This window comes from Simochromis diagramma, unplaced genomic scaffold (assembly GCF_900408965.1).
Source record: "Simochromis diagramma unplaced genomic scaffold, fSimDia1.1 OVJJ01000531.1, whole genome shotgun sequence".
In the NCBI taxonomy this organism is placed as follows: Eukaryota; Metazoa; Chordata; class Actinopteri; order Cichliformes; family Cichlidae; genus Simochromis; species Simochromis diagramma.
The window spans coordinates 539,817-563,271 of record NW_024387353.1 but is presented as its reverse complement, the minus strand read 5'-3'; the positions used below and the strand labels follow the sequence as shown (position 1 = coordinate 563,271).

At 40.9% G+C, this 23,455-nt stretch overlaps 2 protein-coding genes and 1 pseudogene across 4 annotated transcripts in view; 1 reads left to right on the top strand and 2 right to left on the bottom strand.

Annotated features, from left to right (window-relative positions):
- Positions 1-46: 46 nt before the first annotated feature.
- tkfc (triokinase/FMN cyclase) lies at positions 47-12,738 on the bottom strand. 2 transcript variants are annotated; one of them, XM_040007084.1, is made up of 17 exons: positions 12,630-12,738; positions 11,897-12,086; positions 11,712-11,816; positions 9,708-9,895; positions 7,929-8,007; positions 7,741-7,830; positions 7,116-7,150; positions 6,946-7,030; positions 6,771-6,860; positions 6,200-6,316; positions 3,956-4,075; positions 3,334-3,471; positions 3,155-3,261; positions 2,961-3,067; positions 2,097-2,130; positions 1,906-1,998; positions 47-1,818 (listed from the first exon to the last, which is right to left on the bottom strand). In XM_040007084.1, the coding sequence occupies exons 1-17, from the start codon at positions 12,633-12,635 to the stop codon at positions 1,660-1,662; spliced, it is 1,743 nt and encodes a 580-aa protein (XP_039863018.1). In that variant the 5' UTR covers positions 12,636-12,738; the 3' UTR covers positions 47-1,659. The 2 variants fall into 2 exon arrangements, with proteins under 2 accessions (XP_039863018.1, XP_039863017.1); XM_040007083.1 differs by lacking the exon at positions 12,630-12,738 and adding an exon at positions 12,172-12,566.
- Positions 12,739-13,439: 701 nt separating this feature from the next.
- LOC120718586 lies at positions 13,440-14,425 on the bottom strand (annotated as a pseudogene).
- Positions 14,426-15,052: 627 nt separating this feature from the next.
- The window catches only part of exoc6b (exocyst complex component 6B), a 125,364-nt gene continuing 116,961 nt past the window's right edge, over positions 15,053-23,455 (top strand). The window contains exon 1 of one of the 2 annotated variants that reach the window (XM_040007141.1): positions 15,053-15,239. In XM_040007141.1, the coding sequence (XP_039863075.1) occupies positions 15,151-15,239 (89 nt within the window). In that variant the 5' untranslated portion in view covers positions 15,053-15,150. The remainder of the gene's footprint in view (positions 15,240-23,455) is intronic. The other variant, XM_040007142.1, reaches the window with a different exon arrangement.

Below are 23,455 nucleotides of genomic sequence, written 5' to 3'. Positions count from 1 at the left end.
ACAGTGTGAAACGAAGTTTGAAAGGAAGCAAGGAAGACAAGAAAAAGACTTTATCTGCACGTTTTAATCATCAAAAAGAAAAATCTTTACAGACTGTGAGAATCACGAGACGGTTGTTGAACCATGTCCACTCATTTTCACTGTGTGGAAGAGGACAGGGAGTGGGTGTGTGCTGTTAAAGCACACATATCTATATGTACACATAATATGTCTTAGTTACTTTATTATATCAGGACTGTCCTACTGCACTGGAATCTAAACTACATTTAATCTGTATTAGGCCACACAGTGGAACAAGAAAGATAAAAGACCTTCATATTTAAAATTAAAAATATATAAAAGAAGAAGCTGTTCCAACTCCCTTCAGGACCCACAGTTGAATATGAAGATAACACCGTACGGACAGACGAACAGACAGACAGACATCAAAGGGTAGATGGACACTTTGATGGATGCATGGATAGATAGGTAGACAGATGGTGCATGCATGAATCATGGATAGATGTGTAGATGGGTGGATGGATGATGTATACATGTTTGGATTCATGCATGCATGGAAGGATGAATGAACAATGCATACATGGTTGGATACATGGATTACTATGGAGATGCATGGATGGATATTGTATGGGTAGATGACTGCATGCATGCATGGATGATGGATGTTTGCATGAATGCATGCACAGATGAATGCAGATCATCTTCATGTTAATAATATTTTCCTTTCATATCATCACATCCTGAACCTTTTACCATAGGAGGTGTTAAACCCACCAATGAACTATGAATGCTGCTGCTATAAAAGTTGTGTTGTGTGAAGAACAAACGTGTATCTGAACAATAAAAAAAAAGGTCTACAGACCTGGCAACAGATTATGAGCTGCATGAAAGCGATCATCTTCGTGTGCACGAGCTGTGGCCTCACTTTAAAAGCTGCTGTATTGCAGCCTTTAGGATTATCTTTACTGCACATCATATAGCAGGAAATGCAACAAAAGAATTTCCCAAACATTTATCTTCACTAATTATCTGAATCATACTGATATCAATCACACAAACCCTTCATAAAGTCAAGATCATCGCTGCAGCAGGAAGAAACGGTGATGGAGCATCTGATCACAAAGTGAAAAAAGCTGGGCTCTCCCTTAGAGACAGAGTGAAGAGTTTGGCCTTTCAAGAGATGGACTCTGGCTTCTCTGGAATGCCAGTAATCCCTGTGATCCCAGATCAGTACTAGAAAAATGGATAAATGGATCTTGCTTTTTTAATAACAAATACTAAAATCACTAACACCAATCTATTAATAGATTTTTCCTTTATTAGTAGAAACTATGAATATTCCCTTCTGCTACAAAAGTCTCCTGTTGTTCATATGATTCAGTTTTCAATGGAATATGTTTTAGAGACAATACCCAAGTTATTTTTCTTGATTTTTGCTTTACATCTTTGCACTGCTGCCATAATTTTTTACATCCTTTTGTTTCGTAAACTCAGTTTAACAGCTTGTAATGACTTACTTTGTGTATAGTGTGAAAAATAGCTTCCAAAAATGTAAAATATGCATCACAAAAAAATCAAAATATTTTAAATGATAATCACTCTTGCATCACAGTTTTGTTTAGGTAGCATTGGCCCTCTACTCTTATCCTGGTGGCTGCATCACTTTCGCCCCTCTAGCACCTCCAGAATAGCTTTCAAGATGGTTGCCACAGCTACAGCACCAGGGTCTGGCAGGCTGACCAGGTTGGGTGAGATGTAGCTGGCTCTCCCAGCCCTTGCTTTAAGGTCACGAGTTGCCTCCGCTCCTGAAGCAGCTTTCTGTGGAGATCGAAGCAAAAGGAACATTATGTAGAAAAATCTGCTGAGTGAGCAGTGCAACCACATCAACACCAGGTGGCACCATACCTTCACAGCACTTTGCAGTACAGCCATGTGTCCACCAGATGGAGCTGTGGCCAGCTTAATCAGTTCATCAACTGCAGGGCACAAAGCATCCAGCTACAAGGTAAGAGAAACAAAGAAACTTCACTGCTAAAGACACTCTTCATAAATTAGGTAATTCAGATTAAATGAGATTTGGGGGACAAAAATCTTACCATTGTTCTGTCTCCAGGGGCGGCACCACCATATCTGCAAGAAAGTCAACATTTAAGTCCGACCTGGCCATTGCACAGAAATCTGGAGGTTCGGTTGAAAAACAATGAAGACAATTTGCACTTTTCTCTTCCTTGACTTTTATTCTCCTTGAGTTGTGACATACACTAACAGCCCACTTACTCATCTTTGTACTTTTGAGATTACAGAGGAACTAGCGGCAATGCAAAAATGGACTATGACAGCTAGTCATTTGTTCAAGGACCTAACTGTATGCTGCGATAAGCTGGGTCTGAAAAGGAAGAAACTTGCAGTTGTTGTAGACAAAGGCTGTCCTAATCTGACAGGGAAGAATACTGGATTTTTGCAGAGGATACAAGATAAAATGACTTACATGAATCCAGAACTGAACTGGTATTTTTGCATTGTGTTATAAACCAGGAGATGTAGTGAAATTCCCTGCTAATATTAACTATGTTCTGAATGTTGTAACTTAAAGCTTCATCAGGCGAAAGACCTGATGAAGTCAACTCAGTGTTGGACTTTTGGAGGAGCATGACACTGAAAATGGTGACATGGGCTACCACACACCTGCCAGGTTGGCAAATAATATGGGACCCGAGCATTAATTCAAAAGTTAAATGTAAGGACATTCCAGAGCTTTCAGACTAGAAGGCAAGTATAGCATTTGCTGATGATGCGACTGTAGTAATGAATAAACTAAGTTTCTTTTAAACCAACTGGAGAGCAGCACGCCAACATTGATCATAAGATCAAAAACTCTGGAACAGCAGTTAAATGGCCATATGAAGAAGAAAAGTGGACTTTGAAGTAAATACAGACATGAAAATGTTACCAACCCTTACTTTTTCATTGCTTCTGTCCCAGCATTCATAGCAGTGGCCCAGGCTGCAGCATTGCTCCGCCCCTCGGTCACATGACCGGCTGCCGCAGTGAGGAACAGACTGTACAACTGAAATAAACTGAGCATTAGTATATGTGCTTGTGCTAATTAAGACAGAATACTGCAGTCAAACACCACTTGAATCAATAAACCCACCGCTCCTGAAGACCCGCCCATTTTCTCCTGCACCAATCCAGCAACGACCGATAACAGCTTCCCGGGGCAACCGGGGACCACATGTCCTTGAAGCCACTCCTGAATGGCTGAACAAGCATCTTCACTATTTTTACAAGTTCCTCTTTAAGCTACTGAAGATAGTAATCACAGTTTCTTACCTCTAGCAGCCTGAGCATGAGTATTACCACAGTCTCCATCCCCGGAAGCACGATCAAGGGAATTGAGTTCCTCCTGCTTTTCCAACAGACTGGAGCAAATCTTCTCCAAGGCTTTATGCATCACAGGACTAAGTGGTCCTGCCAAGAATAACAAAACAAACTTCCATTTAAAAAAGCCCAAACTATTTTATTAATATATAGATCAGAAATTATATACTGGGCTAGAGAGTAAAAGTTAATGGATGTTATGTGTCCTAACTGGAATGTCCAATATGCCCTCTCTGACAGCACCTCTACAACATATAAAGCCCTCTATTAAAAGAGGGAAAAGACATCATCATTTTAGCTGACATTCTACTAATGGCCCGTAGATGCCCTTATTAAATAGTAAAAGGACTAAAATTGAACTCATCTATTTCTGTTATTACAATACTAAGGATTTTCTAGCACTACATGCACAGATGTGTTTGTCTGTCACAATTTGTTGGTTTCCTCTTGTTCATCCTGTTTCAATTTCATGCAGGTAAACAAGTTTTAAACATGTTCAATTATAAGCCTTGAATAAGTAATGCATTACAATAATTGATTGCAATACACATACACAAAAAGCTCATGAACTAACCTTCAGAGTGCTTCTCATCTTGTGGCCGTTTGATGGTTGTTTGTGGTTCTGTGATGTAGCTGCGTCCACTCAAACACACATTGCTGAGGTTTGGCCAGGCAGGGGCAGTAGTCTTAGCATCTTGATGGGACAAAGGAGGTGTGTGTTTTTCATTAGTAACAAATTTATTTATCATATAAATCTGTGTCTCTGAACCCATAGGAGAGTGCTTATTTGTGTGGTTCTATCAGAAGTTAATATTCACTCATCTTGGGGATGAAAGTCCTGCTAAGTTTGGATTTATGATTACTTTGAACCAGTCCTTTTCCAGGGTAGAATAATTGTACAGCATAAATCTAATAATTTAATTTAAATCTAATGTGAAATCAAGAACTGGGTGCAAAAGTCTGAATTTATTTAAGAGAGAGATAAGATGAGACTTTATTGATGCCACAACGGGGAAATTTTTGCATCACCTCAGCTCAGGTACTGATATCAGAAGGAAATTCAAAAATACAAATAAGTACAATCAATGAAAAAAGGAAGATAATACACTGTATACAATGGTAGCGTACACAGTATGTGATTATGGATATGGCTGGAAATATGGAAGACATAAACTATATAGCTTGACATAACTATTGCACCACTACTATTCCTGTTTATAGACATGTACACACACACATGTACACACTAAATATACATATGTATACATATACAGACATATATACCTGCACATGTCCATACACATGGAAGGTCCATTATGCATGAAGTGGTGACTGTGGATGTTCAGTGTCCAGTGACTTATGACATCGTGATTTTTGGGTTGGGTTTGGGTATTTTGGGCTTTCACACTCAGGGTAGCCATCAACAAGCTCCTGGCATAATTCTAGCATGATATTTGATCATTCTTCTTGGTAGAATTGGTGGAGTTCATTTAAATTTCCTGGTTTCCTGACATGGCCGCAGCTTTCAAGCATAGTCCACAAATTTTCAACAGGGCTGAGGTTGGGGCTTTGGGAAGCTCACTCCAAAAGCTTACTTTTAGCCTGCTTTACCCATTTAAACCAATTTTTAAACCAACTGTGTCCAAGTTTCAACCACCTAGCTGTCAATTTGAAGGGAAGTTAAAGAACTTAGAGGTACTCCTTCTTCATTATTCCATCCACTTTATCCAATGTACCAGTACCACCAGTAGCAAAACACCCTCAGAGATGTCATAGTGTCATACAGTGTTTTAAGCTTTGAAAGCCTCACCTTTACTCCTCCAAACATCTCTCTGTGGCCAAACAGCTCAATCTTTGCCTCTTCTAATCATAAAGCATTTCTTCAGAAGGCATTTCAGTCAAGCTTGAAGATGTAAATTTTGGCACAGGATCTTCCTTCTTGGGCTGTACCCTCTCAATCCATGAAGATGTAAAACTCGCTTCACTGTGGACAAACACGCTGGTGTTCCAGCAGTTTCCAGTTTATAACTCGCTTTGATGATTTCTGGGTTGTTCCTGAACATCCAAATCAGTCTCGTGAGGGTGACAGTGGGTCTTCCTCCAGACTTTGGCAAAGTGGTGACACAGCCTAATAACTTCAGCTAATGACCTTTGAATCTGAAGTTTTCTTTTGAAAACACCTCCAAGAGACCATCCCAACTTGTGTCATACATCACTCGGTTATCTTTCCTGCCCAGTAGTAGTTCCTCGCTTCAAAGATGCAGAAAGTAGGTACATGTTGGTGAATTTCACAGAGATTTCATGGTCTCTGCGCTCTACTTGCTGCTAGTCTCCTCCACTCCATAAGGGATTGTTCAGACATATGACTTTCAGACTTGAACACTCTCACACTCTCACCTCTGGGTCAGACTTGTTTTCACATCTTGCCTCATGTGATTAGGTAGAGGATCAATAGGGGGTCCATGACCCTCTTCGGGGGACACTCCCATAGGGCTTAAAATCTATGACTCTCCACCAGGTGCTCTTAGAACCAAAGAAGCCTCTCGGATGAGAAGTGAAACTTCTTCAAGGAAACTCCAAGAAGTCCAGATGCTTTTCTTTCCAAGCTCTTTAGACCACTGGATTAGTTGTTTGCCTCGTGGTTTTCATGCCAAAGAGCTGACTGACTGGTTGCTGCTGCCATGTCGATCATGTAAGCATTCACTTTGAAGCTTCTGAAGTTTGAAGTTCTGAAGCTCTGAATACACTGTGATGTTATGACAAAGGCCCTCACAAGTTTAGAAAAACAAAAAACAAAGTTATGTGTTTGAACACTTACCTATCAGCCTCAGTGTTTCCTTGTCAGCCCTCATCAGGGTCAGCGACACTCCTGCCATCTCCAGAGAGGTCATGAACAACCCAGACATCACCCTGGCAACCACCACTCCACGGCTTTCTATAAAAAACACCAATCATATTCCAGATTATCGAATGATCGTGCTGTTCCCCCACCCACCAAAACCAGCCAATCAAATCACATCTGAGCTCATGCTAAGTGCTAATAAAAAATGTTATTCAATAGCATTCATTAACGTTCCACTGTGGTTTCTTTTAGTTAGTCTAGCTACTCACAAAAACTGCCATTCATAAACTATGAAAAATAAAAGAGACAAGGTTATGTTTTACATGGATGATATTTTAGCTCACAGGGTGTAGTGAGATGCAGGTATTTATTTTCCTGTATATTAAACATCAAGGTTTAAATGTTTTCGGAAGTTAAAATGGTGATCATGTGAGAGAGGCACAGTAGGACCCAGCTAAGTATGGTTAAATGCTTACCTCACACACACACACACACACACACACAAACACACACACACACACACACACACACACAGACACACACTTACCCAGGCAGATGATGGCCGATCTAGTCACCACAGCCATCTCTAGGCAAGACAGAGCTCCAAGGTTGTTCACGCACACAACCACACTGTCTCCTGTAGGAAAGAGGGAAAAACACACACATGGAGAGCAGCCGTACTAACGGTCAGCATGATACATGATCGATGTCATTTAGTGAACCTGATTTCAGCGGCAGATGCGATTGGCTGCTTGGGTTGGTCATGTGGTCTATCATGGTCTTGACCACCTCATCAGCAGAGGCCACCTGAGGGAGAAGATCAACAGAAACTGAGCCATACAGCCTGATGTTAAAAGCACATTCAGGCTGTTAAGGTTCAAATCCGACTCACCTTTGACCTCTTTATTCCAGGTTCCCCGTGGATACCTGAAAATAGAAAGAAAACACTGGCTGTTATTTCATTTTCGTCTCCTGTGCTCTCTCCATCTGTGCATCTTTAGAATGGTTCGATAAGAGTTTCCATCATTTTCTCAGCTTTTACAAGTGAATTTCCTCCAGTTTTATGAATTGAATAGAAAACTCCACTCAGATTAAAGACACCCAACCCATTTAACATGCTGAAATTCTGACATGCCCATCTCCCCATTTGACTGAATGAATTCTTTGGAAACAGTATTTTATGCTTCACTTAAACCATTTTGCTGCTCTTAACTGCTCTTGCACACCACTAGATGGTGCAATTCAGTCATTTTCTCTAAAATATCACTAACATGATGTCACATCTGCAGAGAAAGTCAAAGATGGAGATTGGCCATTCTAACGATGATCTGGTTTTAAATCATTTGTCACAAAAAAAAATGTAAAAAGTATTCATTAGCTCGGGTGGAAGTTTAGTTCTGGAAATAAGAGTCTAGATAACTGGTGTCAGCCCAAAAGGCTGCTCTCCATATTCTGCCACTCTCTTTCTCCTGCTCTCACAACTCCACCTTTTCCATCCTTCTCTAATCATCCCTCACCCAGCCCGACCTCCATGTCTCCTGGCGGTAGATCGAAGGAAGGCAGGCAGCCGGGAACGCTGCATGGAGACAGACTCACCCCCAGAGTGCCTGGAGTAAAACAGAAACATCATTAAGAAAAGTATTCCAGTGTTCCCAGAAAGTATTAAATGTATTAAAAAAAAAACCCAAAAGAAAGCGCGACTCACCAATCCTCTTTAAAATCTCTGTCACCTTGGAAACAATCTGATCCAACGAGCAGCCCTCTTCTGCTAAAGCACCAGCCAGCTAACAGAGCGAGAGACCACATGTTTAAAGGCAAGAAAAATACTACAAAAATCTAATAAAAGCATCAATGATACGAAGCTGCATGGTGCAAAATATACAAATTCATGGTTTCTGCTTAAGTTCACAAGATGATGTATACTTTCCTGTTCCAACAACCTAGATCAACAAAATACAATATCATAAAATGACTCACAACAATGAAGGTAAAATAAATAAATACAAATAATAATATAAAAAGAGAAATACACAAAAGAGCTTCATTCAGTAGAAAAAAAACATGGAGGGTTTAATAAAATGTGACATTATTATTGTGGTTCTAATAAAAATATGTATTACAAAAAATAATTACGTGGGAAAAATAAATAATTACAGGGTAAATTTAAAAAAAAATAATGCCAGAGTTTATGAATGAATTATTGTCTAATTATTTTCTAATTAAATTAGACACATTTAAGGGCATATTAAACATTTAATTCATGTTTGATGTTGGCAGTTTCAGTCCTCCATACATTTTAAGATTTGTTTTTGCTTTTCCTTTTTTTATAAAAATTATTATTAAGAGAACAGTTTCACAGTTTCTTTTTTGCAAGATCAGTAACCGCCACATACTTGCCAGCCTTGAGACCTCAGAATTAGGGAGACAAAGGGGGGGGGGAGTTGGTATATATATACATATCCAAAAAACTTGAATTTTACAGTGTTTATTTATTTAAAATTATTTATTTAAAGTAAGTTAAATGTCACTGTTGTTACTGTCCCCCAGCTGGGGCTGTCCAAATGCAGAGGCTGCATCCACCTGAGGACCCAGCCTTCATGGTCTAAGTGGGCCGGGTCCTCCAAAAGCCAGGTAGGCCGGAAGTGAGCGACTGTCACGGTCTGGCCTTCAGAATTACGTCACGAGCTCCCTCGGTGGATTGAAACTCCGCCGTCTGCTCCTTCCTATCTAAATATAACAGGATGCTGGCGTAAATTCTCGACCATCCCACACTTCTGTTTAGTCAGTTTTGCGTTTGACGTTTATTCAGCTGTGTGAAAACCCCAGAGGAAGTTTTATTTAATCTAATCTAATCTAGTAACTTTAATCTCAGCCAAACGGATTTACTCAGGAACAAATAAAACACTGAAAAAAAGTCAAACAACAACATTTTTAGGTTTTCTAAGTGACTTATATATCATGTTTAACCTGAGTAGCGAAAGACCGCAGGGGGTTGAAAACGTGCCGGGAGTTTGCTGTTCTCGCCGACTCAGTTATTTGAAGTTTACACAGCTACATTCTCGCCTGAAAATATGCTAAAAGTTTATTTTGCGACCCAGAAAGAATAATAAGAGTAATATTAAAACTAAGTAGCTGCCACCATTGTTGGAAACAGGAATTGGCTGGGCTGGGCTATGAATTCTGGGATATGGTTTTTCATTTTTGTTGTCCAGGTGGAAAATCAGGAGAAATTCAGGAGAATGGTGACTCCGGGAGGGGCACTGAAATTCAGAATTCTCCCAGAAAAATAGGGAGGGTTGGCATGTATGAACCGGCAGACAGGACAAATCTGCCTCATGTAGCTTTATAACAGCATTTGTACCATAAAAAAAATGAGCACAGTGATATAATATTATAACCCTTTTAACTCAGGATACACTTGTACTGGTCCAAGTTGAGCTGTTTCCAGAGTGAATAACACCTCTATTAGGCTGTTGTTGTGTACCTTATGTATGAAGACAGTGCCACACAAGCCTCTTCTTCCAGCCTTACTTGGTTGGTCAAAGGCGCAGTCTTCCGCAACTATCACCATGTCAACAGCAACGCCCTGGTTACGAGCTTGCTCTGCAGCCAATCCAAAGTTAAGGCGGTCACCTGTGTAGTTCTTCACAATGAGAAGGACCCCAGAGGCTCCTGAGGGGGAAGACTGTTGTTAGTTCATTGGATATTTAAAAAAAAAAAAAACTTGCAGCAGGTCACAGACAGTATATAAAAGATGGACATAGCTTTTAGGTCTATGGATCTTAAAAGCTGCATTCTCTCTAATGGCCACCAGGGGACAACTGCTTTGGATGCACAACGAACCCTCTGACCTCAGCAAACACTTTTAGTTATGGCTTTGACTCTCTAGTTTGTGACTGATGGGTCGCTACCCTATGAACAGCATCCTCAGTTTCTCAGTCAGATACGCACTCACAACTCCAGCTTGCTAACCATTAGTATAAAGTGTGTCTCAGTCTTTTATATACAGTCTTTGCTCCCTTCTGCCAGAGACAGCCGTAGCTGATCTGGGGTTATGATGAGCATCTGTTCTCACCAACATCACTTTGTTGTCCTTATCCTTCTTTTTGGGGCCAGCAACCTACACCTATTGCAGTGTAACTAGGAGAAGGATTCAGGGTCACCTGTTGCAAACCTAACTCTATGTTTTGCCAAAAAGGAAAGTTTTAAGCCTAATCTTAAAAGAAGAGACAGGGGCTCTATCCCAATTCAGGGTCTGCAGCCTTAAATTACGCAGCCTCAATGATCCTCAAGGGCTGCGTACTTAAAGACCGCTAAGGCCGGAAGTGCGAGGCTTGTGAAATGGGACGGTCTAGCCTCCGTTGCGCTGCCCAGGTTGCCTAGCAACCATGATACTAACAGCTGGAAATGTTTCATACAGCTTTGTTTGACAGACATGAAGGAGAAAATCATTTGTTATTTGTTTGTTTCTACATGAGCTTTGATCATTCTCTGTAAGATTAAGCTCAGCTATTGAACGGCGTATATTTTAAAGTAAAGGCTTTAAAACCAAGTTAGTACAAACGTCACTAATGTCACATAACTTTGCCGACATGTGGCCAACAGTAATGTTTTAATGTTCTTTGTTATTAAACATTTGCACATAAATAAGTGACATAATATTCAGTACTTAAAGTTTACTCTTCAGGCGCCCCCCATCCGCCGTTTTTTTTACGGCAAAATTATCCACACCCACCGCCGGGACAGCCTTCGTCGCATCGCTGTGATGTAATCGGCCTTAAAATGCGGCCTTTAAGGCTGCAGACCCTGAATTGGGATACAGCCATAGTCTGTGTCCTGCATCCAAACTGAGAGCTGGTTCCACAGAAGAGGGGCCTGAAAGCTGAAGGCTCTGCCTCCCAGTAGTTGCTGCAGGATAGTAATTTATCTGCAGACTAACACAGGTGCTCAGTAACCTTCGATTTTGCACAGGAATATAACTCAAATATAACCAGCTGGCATCCAGTTGAGTCGATTCCACCCTACTGCAACATGCTGGCAATCTGCATGCACTTATTTGCAAACTGTGAGACTGACTGAAGACAGTCTGAGTCTGTCCATTGCAGACAGGTTACTTCACACCAGGTGGGTGAAGGTGTTGGACCCTCTGTGACTACTTACAAAAATAATGCAATCACCATGGACACAGATTTTTCCTCACTGAAAGGAAGTGGCCACCAAATTTTTATAAGGTGCAGCGTTAACGACGGCAACAGTGCAGCACTGTCACAGGGCGAGATCAGTGAACCATTTTGGCAAAAGGATCAAATGTAAAAGGTCAAACTTCAAATCAAATCAACAGTTAAGACTTTTTTTAAAAAGAGTTGCACCACACTGCACTGTGCAAGCACTGGTTTTATTAAACAGATAAGATCAGTGATTATATATGCACTACCAACCCTCACAGACACACACACACACACACACGGAAAACTGAAGGACACATTGCCTGCATTGTGCAAGGAGAGAATGGCAGCAAGGATACTGCCAGGAGGCGGCGATGCAAACACTCCTCCTGCAACAGCCGCCGACAGCATCCCTGCTCCGATATAACCTGAGGATATGAGGAGGAGAAATCAGAGCTGAGGTCATCAGAAGCATCTCATGTTCATGTGTAAAGGAATAAAGTCTTACCTGCGTGTGCAGGCTCGTGGCCCGACCCCCCTCCAGAGAGGAGGGCCACTTTTCCCTTGAGGTTTTCAAGGTCAGACCGAAGCACAACCCTGTGGCCCTTTAGCAGAGAGAGGCCCCCGGAGGCCCTGACGAGGCCGAGGAGGGCTTCGTCCACGCAACTCTCTGCTGAGTTGATCAACTTCTTCTGGGGCTGAAATAGAAAGAGATAAAAAATAAAAATGGGGAAAAAAACCCACATAGAATATGTGTTTTTGATCAGCCTCAAAAGACACAACTGAGATGCCGTTTATCCTCATACAAGTTACACAACGAGGCATGCCATGCGTGCGAATCTGTGGAAATGCCATTCAAATGTCTTAATGATTGAAGTCCAAGGGTTGCCCTCAGCAGGTGGCACAGACACGGTCAAGCAGATCCACGCCGCCTGTGTTTGTGTGTATGCGCGAGTTAAATTAAAGTTGGCAAAAGTTGCACAATTAAACTAAAAACAAACTAAAGTTTTATTTTGCAACAACAGCGCAATTAAAATGCTGAGTTTTCACAGCTTGTTCCCGTTATCGCTGCATGGACTCTGATCCATGTGCAAAGTGCTGCGGGCTCATCCAGCCTAGCGAACCACTGACATTTCATGTTAACACAAATTATCAACCGGACAATCTTCACTCGTATTCAAACAGATCGCTTCAAATTGTCTTTATTCTTCTTCTTCTTCTTCTTCTTTTTTTTGTTTTACCTCCATCTTAACTTTTCTCGCTCCCTCACTCTTCCGACAGCAGGCACAATGAATAGCGTCAGATCCGAAAGCTTTACTCAGACTGACACCTGCAGTCTGAGTAAGCCAGTATGCCTACAAAATAAAAGCATTGCTCCCCCTTTTAAAAGCACACATATAATCCGTGGAGTACAAAAATGCTCAAAAACTGCATTATGTTGGAGATACAGCAAAATCAGACTGCAATTAAATAAAAGAGCTAAAAGATGCGAGGCCAGAATATACTTGTGGTTTTAATTTGAAAATATCAAAGGAAGTCTTGTTTCGGTTTAAGCTCGAGAAAGGACACAGCGGTCACGCCCACCTTTTTGTTTCCGGGAAAATTATTAAAACTTGAGTTTTCAGTTTGTTTCGTTTGTATATAGGCCATTGTCATATATGGATGTTCAAAGGGCTTTACAGGCACAAACACATATTAGGAAATTACATATGAGGTCACTTAGATGTAAAACCCCTCAGAAATAAAGGCATATAGTATAAATAAGTCACACATAAATTCCTGTGAAATTAGACAAAGCGAAAATATGAAATAAAGGAACTTTAAAAACAAACAATCAAACAATAGAAATGCAAGAAAGAAACTATTTCAGAATTAACAGAAGTAAGAGGCCAACACATGATATCACTGAAGAAGATATGCATGTGCATATGTCTGAATCTGCCACATAATAAAATGTGGCTGCAATCAGTTATTGTTATTATTATTATTATTATTATTATTATTATTATTGTAGTTGTTGTTGTATTTATTTTCATGTGTGAGGAGGAATGGCTAAAGTTCAAATGTTTTTGTATTTAGTTGTATTATTTTTAGGTTAACGAAAGTGGGCGTACTTACAACTTATACAGTATTTCTTTTTTTCAATTTTTCATTGTGGTTTATTGTACAACTTTGTGTACACCTGTAGAAAAAACATCTCAGGGGCTAAAAACAAAATAAGTTTTGCAATAGGTCTCTTTGTGACAGCATGATCAGTGCCTCGGTCACTTTAATTAAGCCTTATATGTCTTCTTGACTTTAGCCACTTCATTCTCATCAGGAAGTATTTCCCCATATCATTTATACCAATTGTCATCTAAAGTAAAGGAAGGGGGTGGTGGTGTGGAGCCCACAGCATCATGGGAATTATGCTGTGGGCATATCCCACATATGAAATCTGAAAAGGAAGTAAGCCGTGATCTTGTGCTGTTAATTGCCTCGTTTAGCTTCTTCTGCTGTTTCATACAGACACCAGTTCGAGTGGAATCCAACACCATTCCAGTGTGGGGACTAATGAATTGCTGCAACAACTTGACATTCTGATGGTGAATGATGATGTTTGGATCACAACAAATTGAGCAGGGGTTTCCACATATGTTGTCACCTCTAATGCAAGTCTTACAAGTCTTGTGAGGGGGGATGTCTCCTTTGTGGTTCCTCCTGTAGTCAGCCCACACTGGATTGTTTCCATACCTTTCAATATACTCTTCACTCTCCATGTAATCCCAAGGCCTGTCCTCCGTCCTAAAGCAATGCTGCTTTGCAGTAAGAGTGTCTGGGATGTATAAATAGAGACAAAGAAAGACATGTCCTTGCAGGTAGCCTCTAGAAGGGACTGATACTGACGAACTGAATGTGAAATTGAAGGCGAAATTGAAGGCGACACACGACATAAAAACATCGCGATGTACTTCATGGAGGTAGCCATTTTCAGATCCTACCCAGATTACAGGTGAAAGGTCTTATACAGTATATCTTATCGCCATGTTGTCCTACTATAGATCAGGGGTGTCAAACATTAAAGCCATTATACTCAAATAAATGGCTTCACTGCAATTTTCACCCTTTTAATGGACCATTTTGGTCAAATAGTAAAATTTTGGTTATTTTTAGTGATTTCCTGCAAATTTAACTTTTTTGTAAAACAAAAAAGTTAAAAAAAACACAGTCAACACATTATTGTTATTTTTGATTAAGATGCCAAACTGGAGATGAATGCTCAAAACATATTTTTCGATTTTAAATTTTATTTAATGTTGATGACCGTGAGGGGTTTTAAAAGGTGCCAACAAATAAAAGTGATTGTTATTATTTATTTATTGTATTGTTATGCTATGTTATGTTTACATAATGACAACAAAGAGTCTTCAATCTTGAATCAGAAGTAAAACAACATTTTAAAAGGGGAGTAAAAATCTAGTTTATTTTATCAAACCAAGTAGGGGACTGGAAATTCCAGTGCTCAATTTAACCGATTTAAATCGGTGGTTTTAGTTAAAACCGCAAATGTCACTTTTTAAACTCTTTTAACAACATTAACACTCTACAGGTCGCCGCTCCTCATAACACAACGTCCCTTCTTCCCGACAAAGAGGAAAGCTCCGCTCACTCGGGCTGCTCGGTTAAAATATCAAGCCAACCCTGTGGTTCCTCCTGCCGTGACGCACAGATCCCGGCGAGTCTGTTCAGCTCAGCTCGGAACCGTCCGGAGCAACATGCAGGATGGCGAGTTTGGAGACAGCCGCCGAGCACGAACGTATCCTGCGGGAAATCGAGAGCACAGACACCAACTGTATCGGACCGACACTCCGGTGAGTCAGTCCCCACTCCACGGCTGGGGGAGCAGCAGCGTCACTCAGCTTGCGGGAGCCGCGGCTAGCTGGCTGCGACTAGCGCTGATCCAGAGACTCCCGGAGCTTGCTCAAAACTTTAACCCGTCTGCTTCCATTATCGGACAGCTAGCCGGCTAACTTTAGCAAACATTAAAGCTAGCTAATTTCCACTTTGAACATATAGAGTGTGAGCCTGAACAGTCCTGACTGCCGGCTGTCTTTACTGGCTTCACGTTTTCTTCTCAAGGCGGGTTGTTTGGCTTTGTCGCAGAAGTTTCGGCAAGTCGTCCACAGGAATTTCAACAACTTTGGCTAACATTAAGCTAACTGTGCTAATTAATTGACATTCGGCACACACGGGGGCACAAGCCTGTTTTCCCGTGGCCGAACCGTTCGCGTTACCCGTGTGGCTCTGTGAACTTGTCAGGGCAGGGTTAGTAAACTTTATTCTGTATGGAGGGGGCGAGTGTTTGTGCCCTTTGCTGTTAGCAGCAGCTTTATCAAGGAGTGTCAAGTGCAGCAGCCGTGACAAACCCTGCATGTGTCAATGAATGAAGACAGAGGCTCAGTCCAAACCCTCCCCGAGCAGCAGAGAGGCACGTGCTGATGGTTGTCATGCTTCTAATTGACCGTTTAGTGTCTTTATCAATAATTTAGTGGAAGCTACACTTAAGATTGCCTTGCTCCCCTTTTTGTTTTGTTTTTTGGTTTGCTCAATCATATTAGCAGGGAATGGAGGAGGATGCTTCATTTTGCACCTGGAATGGGTACACACTCGTGTTTATCTTCAGCTTTCAGATTAGAGGTGTAAAACACAACGAGAGCATAAGGGACATAGACGTAAGAGCAAAGGGATCTTCTACAAAATGTGGCCTTTGAGTGGCCTCTGTGAAGCAGCTTTGTTCCTGACCAGTGGTGTTTGCCCTGATTGTCCAGAGAGGAAACAGGCAGTGAATGAAGAGGGGAAATGCTGCAGGCTACCAAAGGCGTATCAAAGGTGTTTTCCCCCTCTTATTCCTCTACGTTGGGCTCTTCTGGTCATCATAAGTCCTGTTTAAACTTGTTATTCAGGACACCTCCGCTGTGTGTTTGTGTGTGTGTGTGTGTGTTTGTGTGTATGAGAGAGAGAGAGAGAGAGAGAGAGAGAGAGAGAGAGCGAGCATGTGTGTTTATCAGTCCTCTCCAGATCCTGTTGCTAAAATGACTTGACAACTTTGTGCGACACCCCCAGTTGCCGCGTTCGTCTGCCTTTTTATATGATTCTTTTTTTTCCTCCTGTGGGTGACGTTTCATCTCCTGTGTCCGACTCCTCAGTATTTCCACTTCACCCTGTGTGCGCTCAACACTCTGAAAATACACCGGCAAAGTCTAATTTTGGAGCTGTCATATTCATTGCGAGTTAAATTTAGTCCAGAGACGCCTAAAAAAGGGAGTTTTGTTTGCAAAGGAAGGAAGTTGTCAAGTTTGCGTGTATGCAGTGGGAAATGAAACTTTCCAAAGAAGCTTTTTTTTTTTTTTTGGTAAGTGCAGATATTCTACAGGGATTTAAAAAAAAAAGAAAAAAAAAAGAGGGATATAAAACAGTAAAAAATACCTACCACTAGGGCTGGGCTATATCATACCGTTCATGGTAATACTGGTGTAATTTTGGGTAACGATAGGAAAATGAGATCGCGATAGAATATGGGTAAAATGCGCATGCGCAGTGCCTTTGTTTACATACACACATGGCAGCGACACAGAATGAGAAGAGCAAAAGCGGATCATTGTTTGGAAAATACGGCACACTTAACATCAATCCGATTTTAAGTGGTACACGGTGCTCAAAAATCTGTCAAATGTTTTAGTACGACTTTGCTAAGCTAGGAAGCTGCAGCGTTTGATGGATTGTCGGAGCATTGCGGCTATCGTAGGCAGGAGCCTCGCGGAGTGATACGTACTGTGCTTCAACATAATATTACCATATTGTGTGTGTGTGTATAACCTCTTTTTTTTTAAGTTTTGTGGATATTATACATGGTTATGCTGAGGATAGGTCAGCCAGTTTACACTGGAAATGCCTTTTGGTTAAACTGTCAGCAAGGAATTTGCACTGTTACGTTTTTATATAACTTTAATGCAGATAAAAAAACAGCTGCTTGTGTAAGTGAAAATACATTGATGGGTTTTTTGCACTAATAAAGTTGTGGAGTTGTAAAGTATTTTGTCTAGTGTCAATTATATCGTCAGTTATATCGTTATCGCAAATTTTCAAATGTATATCGTGATAAATATTTTTGGTCATATCGCCCTGCTCTACCTACCACATCTGGTAATGAACTATTGGACTGTCGGTTATGTCGACAAATCTGTTGGGGCTTCATTACTTTAATCTCTTAATTCAGTTTTGAAAAGTAAACTTCTTAAACTTTTGATTGAGCTACATCTTCTGCAACTTTTTCTAACTTCTGGCTATTATTCAGCCTCCATTTAACTTTCCCAGGACTAAAAGTCCCCAGAAAGAGCCTGGAAAAATCAGATTGGCAGTGAGAGCTGTGTGTGCACGTGCGTCTGTGTGTGTGCGCGCGTGCGTCTGTGTGTGTGTGCGCGTGTGAATGCAGCGCTGGTGTGCAGGTCGAGGCTAGCTGCAGAATTCCACCCTGACAGCATAAATATGACTGGAGCAACCATGAGCAACCAGCCAACTCCCTCAGGTTACAACATAAACTCAAGACTGAAATGCTGTGGATAAATACTAAAATACTGGCATTGTGTGTGTGTGTGTGTGTGTGTGTGTGTGTGTGTGTGTGTATTTAGGCCTGTTCAATCTGCTTTTTGCTCTGTGACAGCTGGGATAGGCTCCGGCTCATCCTCGACCCTGAACTGGATGAGCTCTTAAAAAGATCGATGGGTGGGTGTTTAACCTTGATGCTAATGGGTTAGTGAAGCCCAGACAGTCCAATCAAAATATTCATTGAGGTTGTTGTGGCCACTACAGGGCTGGACATTACAGTGAAGATTGTTTATATTGTTAATAAATGACAACATCAGCTAAAGCAACTGTTTGTATAGCTTGAAGATTTTATTAAAGTTTAGTGGAACAAAAGCTCAAAATTCATGGTAGAAATCCCACTTTGTGTGCCAGGAATCTCATTTAGTGTTTCAGCTGCCTTTATTAAAATTTCAGTAGGTTCTACTGGCATCCTTGACCATAAGGTGAAAGCTTAAAGAGTGATGTGTGAAAAGGAAGCTCCCAAGTATTGTTTGTTCTTTGTTGTTTCTCAGAGTACTTTGTTGCTTTTTGCTTTTTCTAGTAAATACTTTTCTTTACACCCCCCCCAAGAAGAAAAAAAAAAAAGTACTTTGAGCCTCTCGAAGTATATTTTTGGAGCCCCCAGGGGTTAAAAGAAGTTTGGGAAAGCAGTGCTGTCAAAATTGATTCCAAAAAAACGTTTTGAAAAATTATTTTTAAAGCAAAGAAACTGTAAAGCAAAACACACATAACTGGACCGTTATAAAATTAAAGTTGTGAATCCTCAGACACGTCGAATATGACGTTATTGCAGTTTCTTACATTTTGTGATATTCTGAGTATTGCAGTAACACACATTACTATTTATCACCTTTTTCAACTGCAAATTATGTTCTCAAAGTTAAACTATGTCTGTATCAGTTTTCTACAATAACACAAATTTATTTCACGTCAGTTTTTTTCAAAACGAGATTCTCAAGCACGCCAGCACTGTCACTAAAACATGCCATAAATAGGCATAAGGCAGAGCTTACTGAAAGGGGTCAAGTTGGCAATTAGATCCAATCTGTTTCTGACAATACAGCAATGAAATGTGATAGATCGTCAGCTCACGTAGGGGCTTGGCAGCCTTCCCGCTTTATAGAAATATAACCAGTTGGCAGCCAGCTGAGTCGAGTCCCCTCGAGTTGTGCTCATTGACAGACTCGTTCAGACTGATGGCAGCATGTTGGATATTATTATTGTTGACACAATTATTTACGAACCATTGACAATCTCTCTGAGAGATTTGCAGAAAAGTTGCCTCCTATCAGGCGGCCTGTGCAATCAACCTTTGATCACAGTTGGATAATTATCTCATGTGTATAATTAGCCCATTTAAAACTATGTGAAAACATTCGTAGAACAAAAGAAAATTAAAACAAGAAAAAAATCAACTGTTTACCTTCAGCTGACCTCCATTCACTTATTTTCTCTAATTATGTCAGGCTAAGTCATTCACACCTCTCCCTCCGTCTCTCCTTACACTGCCCATTGAAGTCTGAGTCAGTGATCGCTCCACCCGTTTGACTTTGACATAAACACTAAGCTGTGTTGCAGGTGCATTGCACTCCATTAATCCCACCCCAGCAGCGATGTAATTTTGCTCGTGGATATCCAGCTTCATATTTTTAGTGCTGATATTTTTTTTTCCTTATTTCCTCATCATTTTCAGTTTAATATAAAGTATTTTTTGACAGCTGTGAAAGGACAATGGACTCAAAACAGTAAATGACATCCAAGGCTTAAAATCTCTCAGGCTTCTATTTTCCTTCTTGAGGGCGCTTGGGGTTTAAACTTTTTCCCTTACTTTAAATATGAAGTATCAGCTTTACTGAATACTTGGGGAGCTTGCTGAGGTTGTGTCACAATGTGTGATGTGAAAGCGTTGAAATGGGACGAGAACTGGTGACGAAGTCTAAACGCACAAAAACAGGAAACGTTTAGAAAGGGGCAGAATATTGCAGACAATGTCAAACACTGGCGGTGTGTGTTTATTAAAGAACTATTTAAATGTGAAACATAAGTTAACCCATGGCTTGAACAGAAAGTATTTAATCACTTTAAAAAAAAAAAAGAAGTGTTGGGTATTGTGGATATAAACTCTATGGAGTGTGGTATTGGGCGACATTAGTTCATCTTTTAATTCAGGTGTTTTCAGTGTCATTGTCACAGGTGTATAAGATAAGTAGTAAGATCCATGCAGTGTGCCTTTACAAATGTTAGTGAGAGTGGGGCGCTCTAACGGGGCTCACTGAATTTAAGCATGGATGCCACTAGAGCAGGGCGATATGACCAAAAATATTTATCACGACGATATACATTTGAAAATTTGCGATAACGATATAATTGACACTAGACAAAATGCTTTACAACTCCACAACTTTATTAGTGCAAAAAACCCCATCAATGTATTTTCACTTAAACAAGCAGCTGTTTTTTTATATGTGCATTAAAGTTATATAAAAACGTAACAGTGCAAATTCCTTGCTGACAGTTTAACCAAAAGGCATTTCCAGTGTAAATTGGCCAACATATCCTCAGCATAACCATGTATAATATCCACAAAACTTAAAGAGGTTATACACACACAATACTGTAATATTATGTTGAAGCACAGTACGTATCACTCCGCGAGGCTCCTGCCTACGATAGCCGTAATGCTCCGACAATCCATCAAGCGGTGCGGCTTCGTAGCTTAGCAAAGTCGTACTAAAACATTTGACAGATTTTCGAGCGCCGTGTACATAAAATCGTTTCGAGGTCAGTAAACACAACCAGAGTTCATACATAAGGCACACGGGAATATAAGGGGCACTGTCGATTTTCAGAAAAATCAAAGCATTGATTTTAAGTGTGCCGTATTTTCCAAACAACACGGTAATAACAACGGCCCGCTAGCATGCGCTACCAAAAATAGTGCTTTGTTGTGTATCTGACGGACGAAAGCCAAACCAGTTCCACACCAGTGAAGTTGCAGCATCTTTACAAACCAATTCTGGTTCATCAGTTTCATTCAACGATCCGCTTTTACCCTTCTCATTCTCTGTCGCCGCCATGCTTTTTCCGCCATGTGCGTATGAAAACAAAGGCACTACGCATGTGCGTTTCACCCATATTCTATCGCGATATTTCATTTTCTTATCGTTGCCCAACACTATACCGGTATTACCGTGAACAGTATGATATGGCCCGGCCCTAGATGCCACTGTTGCAACAAGTCAGTCTGTGAAAACTCTTCCCTCCTAGATATTCCATGAACAGCTGTAAGTGTCATTATTGCAAAGTGGAGGCATTTAGGAACCACTGCAACTTTCAGAGTGGGTGTGTCATCAACACTCTGCTGACTCAAGAACTGCAGAGCTCCAAACCTCCTCTGGCATTAACATCAGCACAAAAACAGGGTGCTGGGTGCCAAATGTAAGGTGGAGCAGTGTAAAACATGCTGGCAGTGGACTCCAACGCAGTGGTCCTGTGTTCTGTGACTTGACCAAGCTCTCTCCTCTATCTGGTAGTCGGAGTCTGGGTTTGGCAAATGTTAGGATAAGGTTACCTGCTTGACCGGAGCTGTGGGGGTCTGGGCCCCCTGAGGTCCAGCGAAAGGAAATCAAGACATTGTAAACAATTCTCTGCTTTTGACTTTGTGGGAAAAATATGGGGAAAGTCTATTTCCTGTTCTATCATGACTGTGCCCCAGTGCACCGAGCCCATAGATGCACGGTGTGATGAGTTAAGTGTAGAAAAGCCTGAAGGGCCCACACCAAGCCAGACCCTCTTGTCCGACATCAGTGAACTTTCTCCTGCTATACTTGAGGGTAGAGAGCACTTATGTCACCTTGCAGTTTTCCTAGATAGTGTTTACGTTTTAAAGATGTCACTGGTGAACTGTCCAACTATTTTCACATTAAATTGTAGCTTAAAAACAAGTGTAGCTTTAAAAGAAAGCTGCTTGGCGCTGCGGGCTTGCTGTGTGCTGGTGGAAACCCCGAGAGATTTCTGTGACTGTTAGGCTGTCACTCTCTGTGCTGATGCGTGAAAACATCCCCCTCAGGGACTTTGTGATTGTTACAGAGGAACGTTTCCATCACTTTCACTGTTGATGTCTGTCTGTTAGCCAGAACAGATTTAAAGATGTCACTTTGGCACCTGGGAAAAGGTCATTATCACCGTAACAAAGTCCAGATTAAGTTTCATTTATTGATAGATTTATTTATTTATTTTTATAAAAAAAAAACAATGTTCCCTGATCTAATTTGTGCTTGTGTTGAATTTTTTCCCCTACATTGCTGTTGGTTAAATTAGTATCAGATTTACAGAAAATGACATCAACACTATAATGATGTTCAGCTGAATTTTAGCCATATTTAAATGTCTGCAAATGGCTTTATGCACCAACTGCATATTTGTTCAGTGAGGGATTTCCTGCCTTGCTAAAAGGCAGTTATGCTGGGATGCACTCTTGCTTTACAACTTGCATAAACACAGACGGGCAAGAAGAGCGCTGGCTATGAAAAGGTTAAAGTGAGGCTAATGAATGAGTGACATTGTGTAGAAGTGCTGCTGTATCATGACAGACCTCTTCTCTAATGCAATGACCGTTGCATTAGACATTGCGCACACACACAGACACACAGACAGACACACACACACACACAGAATAACAGCTTTTTTTGTTCTTTTGTTTGTGTTTTTTCATAAAAGTTGGTTCAGGTTCATTGTTGTTACTCATTGAATCTGTTCAGATTATCAGGAGCTCATATAAACAGATTAAGTAGCACAGCAGTCAATTTAAGTCTTAAGTTTCTGTCTGCGTCAGCTGAGAATATTGAGCTTGGATTTCTGCAGATTTTGTTGTGCGTTCAATGCCCGTGGAGGTTGCATTGCTCATGTTTATTTCTTCAGAAACAGACGAGTGCATCTGAGAGTTGTCCAGCTCATCCTGAGCTGAAGAGGCTTTTAAAAAGTCGTGTATGTGTGCTGAGCTCCACCCTGTGTTTAACAGCATGCCGACGGGGAGGTTTGTCAGATTTAGCCATTAATGACAGGGAACCTTTACGCATGTGCTCATTTTGTGGTTTTCCTACTGTAAAGTCATGGAAAATGCTTTTTCCTTATTGGGCTGCAGGTGTTTATTTCAAATATGACAGAGAGGCTCAGTCTTTGTGCTGGATGTTCAGCCATGAGACTGCATGAGCCGCATGTTAAACTACAGCGCCAAACGACATTTGGCTCAGCTGTGTTGGTGTTGGGCTAAAATAAAATCTGCAATGATGCTCATTCAAGGTGTTGTGATGAAAACTGTTCATTTGCAAGGCCACTCATTGGCAGCAGTGCACCGGTTTCAAACAGGAAACTGTCAGCAGCTTCGGTCTGACTTCACCAGCAGCTTTTATTTTGAAGAAGAATTTCAGTAATGTTTTTAATT

Coding starts and splice junctions, on each gene's coding strand:
- tkfc (XM_040007083.1), bottom strand. CDS start 12,243: ATGGCATTTCCACAGATTCGCACGCATGGCATGCCTCGTTGTGTAACT. Junction 6,861..6,945: donor GCATCTGCCGCTGAAATCAG/GTTCACTAAATG, acceptor TCTTTCCTACAG/GAGACAGTGTGGTTGTGTGC. Junction 2,131..2,960: donor GGGACAGAAGCAATGAAAAA/GTAAGGGTTGGT, acceptor ACTTTCTTGCAG/ATATGGTGGTGCCGCCCCTG.